Source organism: Sturnira hondurensis, unplaced genomic scaffold (genome assembly GCF_014824575.4).
Source record: "Sturnira hondurensis isolate 20B ecotype Veracruz unplaced genomic scaffold, ASM1482457v3 Scaffold0024385, whole genome shotgun sequence".
Taxonomy (NCBI): domain Eukaryota; kingdom Metazoa; phylum Chordata; class Mammalia; order Chiroptera; family Phyllostomidae; genus Sturnira; species Sturnira hondurensis.
This window is the reverse complement of record NW_028097016.1, coordinates 2,101,295-2,110,956: the sequence shown is the minus strand read 5'-3', so window position 1 is coordinate 2,110,956 and position 9,662 is coordinate 2,101,295. Positions and strand designations below refer to the sequence as shown.

The following is a 9,662-nucleotide window of genomic DNA, read 5'->3' as shown; positions in this document are numbered from 1 at the left end:
TAATCTCCAACATATACAAAGAACTCACAGGACTTCACTCTAAGAAGACAACTAACCCAATTAAAAAATGGGGAAAGGACTTGAACAGACACTTCTGCAAGGAGGACATACAGAGGATCCAGAGACACATGAAGAGATGCTCAATATCGCTAGCTATCAGAGAGATGCAAATTAAAACCACAATGAGATAGCACTTTGCACTGGTGAGAATGGCTAGCATAAACAAAGCAATAAACAACAAATGTTGGAAAGCGTGTGGGGAAAAGGGGACTCTCGTCCACTGTTGGTGGGATTGCAGATTGGTACAACTATTATGGAAAACAGTATGGAATTTTCTCAGAAAACTAAAATTGGACTTGTCTTTTGACCCAGCAATTCCACTCCTGGGATTGTATCCTAAGAACCCTAAAACACCAATCCCAAAGAACATATGCACCCCAATGTTCATAGCAGCACAATTTACAATAGCCAAGAGTTGGAAGCAACCCAGGTGCCCATCAGTAAATGCATGGATCAAAAAACTATGGTACATGTACACAATGGAATTTTATGCTGCAGAAAGAAAGAAGGAGCTCCTACCTTTTGCAACAACATGGATGGAACTGGAAAGCATTATGCTGAGTGAAATAAGCCAGGTGTTGAAGGACAAATACCATATGATCTCACCTCTAACAGGAAGCTAAACAACAAAACAAACAAGCAAGCAAAATATAACCAAAGACACTGAAATAGAGAACAGGCTGACAGTGACCAGAGGGGAGAGGGGAGGGAATTTCAGGGGAAATAAGGGAGGGATTTAGAGGAACCTATATAAAGGATACATGGACAACAACTGAGAAGGGTGGAAATGGGAGGGAGGGGGGAGCATGGGCGGTGGGATGGGATGGAAGTCATGGACAGAAAACTGTACTTGAAAGATAATTAAATAAAAAAATTGGAGAAAAAAAAGTTAAGCAAAGTAAATAGTCTTGAGGATATTCTAGTGACTGTTAGCTCATCAGTTTCCTGGCCCATCTGACAGGACCTGGGGCCTTTTGTCCTCTTTTCCCAGGGAGTTTGTCCAGACTTCCTACACCAATTCCTTCAAACGCCCAAGAATTGCCCAATATAGTGCATTTCTTCTCCAGGGTCAGGACGTAGAACACCTGCTAATTTTCATCAACCTAAGAGGCACCTATGTGTGCAGTGGACTCAGACCCCCATGACTGGGAGATACCTTGTTGGTTTATGACTTGCACTCCTCCTGTTTCCTGTTCACATGTGGGCTGACGTACGCTGAGGAGCACAAACCTCAAGGATGGCCAGCACACCTGCTCTGTGTGGGAAGGGAGCCAAAAGCTGACAAGGAGGAGGCCTTCGTGGCTTTCAGGCAGTTCTTCCTTGAAGTGGCTGTGTGTGACATCAGCGCCCCAAGTATAACACATCTACCCTGACAGAGACTCCCACTAGCCCAGTACCATTGGCTCCTGCTAGAAAGAGCTCAGAATGTAAAGTCCTTGACACCCAAAAATCTTCTCCTGGTGAAGAACACCACTACTACCCGACCTAGGGTAGTGACAGGACCCCTCCTAGGCCCATGACAGATCACAGAAGCAGAGCCCCAAGCACCTTCTTTGCATACACCTAGGTGGTCACTGTGGCACTCAGAGGGCTTGAAGCCAGTTTTGGATTGCTCTTTTGTAATTTACTCAGTCTTTACCTTGTTGCTGGATATGTGAAACCTTCCAGAATTCTGGATTAGGGCAGGGTATGTGGCTGTAATTTGATGTGTACAGCTTTCCATATCTTGGATACCTTTCCTCTTAAGTTGGGATTATTGGCAATGACACACACACACAAAAAATTTTGGCCATCCTTGGAAACTGGAGATATAACAAGAGTTGCTGAACAAGAGGATAGGAGCTATCTCTGATGCCCCTGGCCTTTCCCCAGTCGTGGGTCTCCATGGCAGCTCACTGCTTATAGCTAGCAGTCAATTCACAGTTTGGGGACAATGGCCTACAGACAGAGGCCAGTGAAAGAGGGAAGTAGAGGTACAGCTGCTCACATGCATCCCAGAAGTCTAGGGGTGTACATCTCAGGGGCTCTTCAGTGCACAAGACAGGGGAGAAAGTGGTAACATGACTATGGAGTCTGTAAGAGGAGACACATGGGTGATGTGGGCACCATCACAGATCCTTGCAGCCTTGGGTAAAGCCCAACATATATCTTTCCATTTTTCACACTTCTTGTCATACTAAAATGTTATTGATAAATGCTTTTCTTAATGAGCTGCACGAGGCCTGCTTTTGAATTTATATATCCCTGGAGAGTACCAAGTATTGGCAAAAATGAGGCCCGTTTAGTCATGTTATTTATTCATCCTTACAGGTCTTGACTCAGAAAGCACTTGTCACTTGATTGTGCACATGTGGAAAGAATAAGTCTGTGGTGCTGATGTCACTGTACTCTAAGTACTCCATTGGAGAATAAGCCAAGACTGACAGTGGGGTCTGCCACTCGAAATTATTTTAATGAATTATCAGCCACAGCATATTAGGTCCTTCTTTGATGTTATTCAAAGCCAGCACACAGACACCCCTCTCTTTAGAAATAAACTGTGTCCTGCAAAATACTGCCCACACTGAGGTCTTTGGAGACTGGAGTTGCACATACAGAGTCAATGCCATGTAGGATCTGACAGACCATATGTACATCATCTGTCTTGGAAAAAGGGAACAAGGATGTTTAGGTAGGGGAGGTGGCACATGAGAACCAGTATCTCGAGATGATACATAAATTGTATCTTAAAGTACACGTGGACATCATGATCCAGAAGTGATGATGTTTCCAATGTTTCCATCCCCCACGTTCCTGTTCCCGTTAGACACAGAGAGCTGAAGGAGCCCTGGAATTTCAACCACTGTTGAAGGACACCTGTCACCAGTGCATCCTGCTGAGGACCACTTTCCAGGGGTTCTGTGTGTCTTGGAATAAAGAACCCACCCCACCCATCACCCTCCTGTACTCTTAGTTCCAGTACACAGTACTTACGATTAGAAAATAACACTAACGCTTACTTAGATGTGATCATAAAACAGGATATGAAATGATTGAAATGTGAGGATCTTATTTAACTAGGAGAAATTCCACTGGAACCAGAGTCAAATTCACAAGTACAATCAATTAGAATTTAGGATAAATCAACATTGCTCCTTGGCAAAGTTGATTAGATTCAGTCTGATATTTGTCTTTGGGGATGAGGTGGTTATTCTCTTTGACTTCACACATATTTTTTTCTTTTTGTTGCATAGTTGGGACACCTGACTTTTAATGCCAATTACTGTGCTGAGCATTGTTCCTGAATTAATGATTTACCCTCGTATAAATTGTTTGCTCTCAGCCTTCATGTACAAGTGAGGAAACTGAGGCTGAGGGGGTCAGCATCTTGGAGAAGATCCCACAAGTCGAAAGTTTGACAACTGAGCTTGAAACCAGGTAGGCCCTAAAATTGGGCTCTTCTTCACAACTCAGTGAGTGAATAAATTTGAAAGATCCAAACACCCCTACAGAATTCAAAAGAATGTGTGAAACTTCCTGAGTAAGATTCTCAAGTGGGCGGGATTGAAACTCTAGAGTAATCTGAGAATACTTGGCTTTACATTTTCTAATATTTCTTCAGCAACAATGTGTGTGTGCCTGAGTGTTTTCAGATTCCTTGTTACATCTGTGAGAAAATTTTCACAACTTTCTCTTTCAAGCTTTGCCTCTTTGAACTGTGTGAACCTCACTGTATTCTAGTTGCTGCTGGAGTTCCTATTGCCAGTGGTGCCCTTATCTCCAACGAGTCACAGGGCGAGACAGGTTTATGGGAAGAGAGGGTGGTTCTCAGGCCACTTGCATTCAGCTGCATCAGAAATTTTCATCTGTTCTCACAGGTTTTCTCAGGAGGTTATTGAAAATTTCTTAGAGAGGTGATCCACCATCTACATACCATGACCAATTCATTGATTTTTTTCTTTTGCTGATTTTCCTTCTCTTTTGAAGAAAATGAGACCAACAGGATGTGGGCCTTTGTTCTTTACTACTCTTTAGTTCCAGGAAAGTTTTAGGTTCACAAAAAATGGAGCAGAAAGTATACAGAGCTCCAATCTACCCTTATTTCTAGACAGGCACAGGCTTCCTTGCAATCAGCATTGAACTCCTGGGGGCTGGGGACAGGAGGAGGACAGGCCCTGTTGGTGCTGCTGCTGGGACCCTGAGGACCCAGCAGGTACCAACCTCCGCACTGACAAGAAAACTCTCAGGACACTTTCCCACTTGATTTGATGGAACTCTGACTTGACCATGTTTGAAACCTTAGATGAGAGTGGGAGGGTGGGAGCTGGGGAAGTAGTCTTCCTCTTGGCATGGTGTTCCCTCAAGACCTAAACAACTGATGTCTTCACAAATGCCCCACACCAGTGACCATTCTGCCTCGACTTGCCAAAGTTACCCTAGTCCAGCAAGCATCCCTTTGCACTAAAGATGCACCAAAAGCAAACATTTCAGGAATGTGTGCCCATCCTCTTCTCTATCCCAGGCACTAGGCTGAGAAACATGAGCAAAACCTGTCACAGCCCTCAATTAAGGAGTTAAATTTTCAGAAGGCTCCTTTCAATCAACTGATTCCACATTTCTAAACTTCCAGTTAGGCATCTGAAACCTGGGGGGCACCTGCCAGTAAACTGATTGTAGTTTTGTATAACTCCAGCCTCAGGATTGCCACAAAGGAGCTATGCATGGTGCCACCAATGGCTACGCAATCAACTCACCGGGGCTGTGACCATAAGGGTTGGAATTCAGCCACAGTGAGAAAAAGAGAGCTGGGGCCCTGGCTGGTGTAGCTCAGTGGATTGAGCACAGGCCTGCGAACCACACGATCGCGGTTCGATTCCCAGTCAGGGCACATGCCTGGGTTGCAGGCCAGTTCCCAGCAGGGGACTCATGAGAAGCAACCATACATTGATATTTCTCTCCCTCTCTCCTTCTCTTCCCCTCTCAAGATAAGTAAATAAAATCTTTTAAAAAGAGAGAGAGCTGGAAGTCAGGCCTTGTGACTGGCCATGTCCAAGTGGGCAGGACCTGTGAGGCTCACTGGGTACAAATAGCCCTGGGCTCCTCAGGATGATGAGTCCAGCTGCTAACTGCTCATTGTTTGCTAAAGCTGAACTCAAAGCTTCATTGATCATGAGACTGTCCCTGTGTGTCCTGCTGGTCACTATGGCCTTTTTCTGCTATGAGGGTGAGTATCATTCCTAATCAGACTACCACCAGCACAGGTAAGTACCTTCTAGGAAGTAGGTCACTTATTTGGGAAGAATTGGAGAATGGATCTGGACCCAAAGCAGCTTCATTATAGTAGACTAGCCCACTGAACCCCAAAGGCTGCTGTATCAACTTGCAACACCCTGGAACATTCCAGAAAAATATTTCAGGCTACTTGAAGAGCTTCTCATCTGAAGACTCACTCCCTGTTTAGGGTCTATGTTCAGAAGTGGCAGGATGTGGTAAGAATTGGTTGCATGACACTTCTTTCTCTCAGCAGAGCTGTGACTTGAACAAAATGCTCAACCTGCCAAGAGTCCTCTCATCCTCAGTTTTCACAGCCACTAGCAAGAGCAGTTGTGATTTTGGAATAAGACAAAGGGTGCCAGGAGCCAGCTCTGAGTCTTATGAGCTGTTCAACATCCCAGAGTTTTGGGTGCCAGTTGAACCAAATTCTTTTGAACTCCTTTTTCAGAGTCCTACAATGCTATAGCCGGGAGGGTTATCGGAGAGTTTTCAGTTCAAGAAGAGCCAGTGTTGTCTGGCTCTCTCAAGAATCGTCAAGACAGCAGCACTCAACACATGCACATACCCTGCTCCTTTGCTGGGAGTCAACCCAGGATTGAAAGAACCAGTGCAATCTCAGGGCTGTACTGGTTGTGTTTCTAGGTGCTGCTGGCCACTCATCCAACAGCATTTTGTTGTGGCGTCATGCCCTCCACTCTGACCAAAGTGATTTTTACTCTTTCTCCATCTGACTTTCTGAACTCCTCCTCTTTTCTCATGTTGCTAGTGATCTGTCCCCATCTCAGCATAGTTGTTGTCTGATCAGGTAACATGGGAGCTTAGTAGGACACGTTCTCTGCTGCAGGTGGTTATAAAGACCTGGGGACAGAGCTGGGGTTGGGGATGAAAAATCCACACTAGGAAGTACAGTGACTTCAGATCTCAGCACAATCCCCTTGGAGTCAAAAGTAGGCCCTAGTTGCCACCTTCCAACATCTCAAAGGAATTCTGTATTTAATGCAGACCAGAAGAGGTAGTGGTGGTTCATGTGTAAGCCTCGGATTGCTTTCTAAGCTCTTTAACTCTTTTCACCCAGTGACATAATTCTACTGTTTAACTTACTCTCAGAAGAGCATTTTCCAACATTCAATCATTCTCCCTACCCTCCTCCAGTCTTGGTCCCTGTTCTGACCTCTGTGAGACTGGCCCTTCCCACTTTGCTGGAAAGACTGATCACTAAGAGCTCCTCTTCCCCGATGTCCAAAAGTAAAGAATGTGTCACTCTAACAACAGACCAAGTCGTAATTTCTGAAACCCAGGGAAAGTGAATTTCAGCAAAGCAAGATTGTCTTGGAAAGGTGTGTGTGCACTTAACACAGGTGAAGAGCTGAGCTGCATCTCATTGAACCTGCTTTCTAGCACCAGCCCTGCGGTCGTTATATGATTTGAGTATGTCACAGCTTTTTAGGACTTTGCATTGTCATTGTTGCAAACATGGGATGAGACCATATACTCCCTGGCATTCGTGTTTAGTTCTACTAAGCACAGGGGCCATCAGGGAGAAGTGACTTCCTTATATCAATTGTATTTCTTCTTCTACTCCAGCAAATGCAAAAGTCTGTCCAGCTTTTATGTCTGAACTCCGAAGCTTCTTTTTGGATCCTGCAAAGCTCTACAATATCCATATTCTGAAATTTCGTCCACCTAGAGAAGCTGCTGAGGCCGTGGTACAAGTGAAGCAATGTGTCGACCTTATACCCAGTCAATACAGGCAGGATATTTTCAGTGTTGTGGTAAGTTGTTTCTGCCTCCTCTATAGGGCCTTCTGCTCATCTGCACAGCCAGGATGGATATCAGAGTTCTTCACTGTGGCACAGGGTGGGGAGGCTCCTGCCCCTCTTCTCACCTCAAAGAAAGAAACTGGTGGACATAGGGTGGATGATGACAGGACACCCGCTGAGCTAGACTAAAGCTGTACATTATGTGTCACATGTTCCTCCTTCTCAGATAACCTTCCTGGGCACCACATCCACAAAATGTCCCAGGCAGGACAACCAGGACCCAGATGGTGATGATGAAGGGTAGACACTCCTGCCTCACTTTTTCAGAGGGTTCAGAGATTGGAGCGCCAGTTCCCCCTACCACGGCACAATCCTTGGGGAGACTCAGGGAGGGTGGAGAATGTTGGATGGAATCAGCAGTTGAGAGGGTGCAGGCCCAGGCCCTACATCAGGATTGAAGGGTGGATGCTTGGGGCTCCACCAGCTCACACAGAGCAAGCCCTCCCTATACATGAACCCAACTTTTCCACCCAGAACAACCATGGCCAATGCTCAGAGACCCTCCCTCTTATGTCTTCTGCTGCCTCTTGTGAAGCTAATACACTCCCCGTATATATTGGGAAAGAAAACAGATAATTACAATAGTTTCCCAGCTTGCCCACCCCTGAAATGAAGTTGGGTTTGGTACAGATTGCCACAGACTGTGGATTCTCTGTGTGGAGATGTCCGTGTGCTGTCAGTTTGGTTTCCTCAAGGAAACAGGACATCTCCTGCACACAGGCTGTCCTTCCTATCTTCTTGGTCCTACCCTGTTCTCTCACCCTGCATCTAATTGAGAGGGAAAAGATAAAGCCCTAGGTCCAGGATCTAAGTAAGGATATCCTGGGATGCTCTGCCCAACCCTTGACTTTATCTCAACTCCATGAGAAACCCAAGTCCCACTCCTGGGTCACTCAGGGTTTATTTGTCTGTCTATGTTCATCTTCCCTGTCCTGCATGGTTTGTTCTGACTGTACCAGTATTATTGAGTTCCCCACCCACTCAGTTTTTTTGCCTGATGGCTCCAGGTGCCTTTCCTGGGTGCAACATCCCTCACGTATTGGTGTGAACAGAAGTCCGTGAAAGTGTCATTCCCAGGGGCAGCATGACTGATGACCCCTATCTCTTGTTCTCTGTTTCAGAAAGTTATACAGTCCAAATGTAACAGCTAGACTTTAAATATCTTACACAAGTGTGCCTCTGTCATTCAAGAATGGCCTGATCACCCCTGGAAAATGTGAAGGTTTCAACGTCTTGCTTCAATAAAGTACTTGCCCTGCACTTCTCCACCTGTTTTGGTTTTGTTAAACAGTCTCTCCCTGGAGTTGGGGTGGTTCTCATCATAAAGTGGCCACATCTCTCCAGTCTCTGCCCTGGGAGGCGACCTTGCCATCTCCCTTTCTGTGTGTTTTCAAACCTCTCTTGGCCTCTTTCTTTACAATACATGGAATGGCATTTGGAGGACACCAGGAAATTCAGAGTTTTCTTTCTAACTCACAATCTTCACCCACCTCACATTTAAAAAACTCTGTAACATGGAGGATACACCACGGTGCCTTGATTTGCGATGTGGATTTGGCAGGGCTCCGGGGGTGTTATGAACCTACTTCAGCTCATTTGCTTCCTGACACCTAAGAGTACACTAAGTTCTGCCTCCTCCATGGCCAACAATCCCTGATATCTTCGTCTTCCCATCCCCACAGCCATCCTCACAATCGAGGCCTTACCTTGTGTGCCCAGGTCCCCTAAACAGCCCTCTGGGTCAGAGAGGCCCCCCTTGAGATACACCCTCCCTATCGACTCCACTGTGACTCTCCAAGTCAAATTCCAACCTTACTTCTGTAACTTTGAAACACTAGAGGTCATGGCTTCCTAAATGTTTCAAGTAAGAGTACTTATTACTAGATCTAACCCATCTCTAATTATGAAGGATGTGTGAAGGACAAGCTATGATTCAGAAACCAAAACATAAGACTTATCTACTCTTATTAATTATGTCCAAAGCCCTTACAATAAATGTGTACTTTTGATTACTTCAGGGAACATTCTCTGAAATGTCATTAGTCTCTATTTTTTGAAATACATTTTTATTCAGTCTTTACAGTGTGATTGGTAAACCCAAGCACTTGTGACACCCTTGGGCCAGCCTGAGAAACACACCGGGCCACGCAAGGAGCACAGGGGACCACAGTCATTGTTGCACACAAGGCCTTGCACCACCCCGAGCCTGGACCCTCTGAACACATAGTCCTGCTCACCAGGCTTTCTACCCAGTCATCCTTGTCTATGTGCCATTTCTCCTGTGTTACATTGAATCACACTTCCGCACAGGGCTGGTGGTAGTCCCTTTGCCTCTGTATTCTCCCCTGTACAGCTGATGACCTCAAATGTGAGGCTCCTTTCACATCCCCTCTTCAGTGGGCACTTTTCTAACTCACACATACTACAATAAATCTTTACACATAGACACACAACTTACACTCATGAGCACACAGGTGGTGCACATGGTGGCACACACAGCACACCTGTAGACATGCAGTAGCTCCCAGA

The 9,662-nt window shown here is 45.6% G+C and overlaps 1 protein-coding gene across 1 annotated transcript; it reads left to right on the top strand.

Moving 5' to 3' along the window:
- Window positions 1-5,122: 5,122 nt before the first annotated feature.
- LOC118981586 (secretoglobin family 1D member 2-like) lies at window positions 5,123-8,399 on the top strand. The gene is made up of 3 exons (XM_037038389.1): window positions 5,123-5,263; window positions 6,898-7,085; window positions 8,255-8,399. Exons 1-3 carry the CDS (start codon window positions 5,146-5,148, stop codon window positions 8,282-8,284), a joined length of 336 nt encoding a protein of 111 aa, XP_036894284.1. The 5' UTR covers window positions 5,123-5,145; the 3' UTR covers window positions 8,285-8,399.
- Window positions 8,400-9,662: the final 1,263 nt, after the last annotated feature.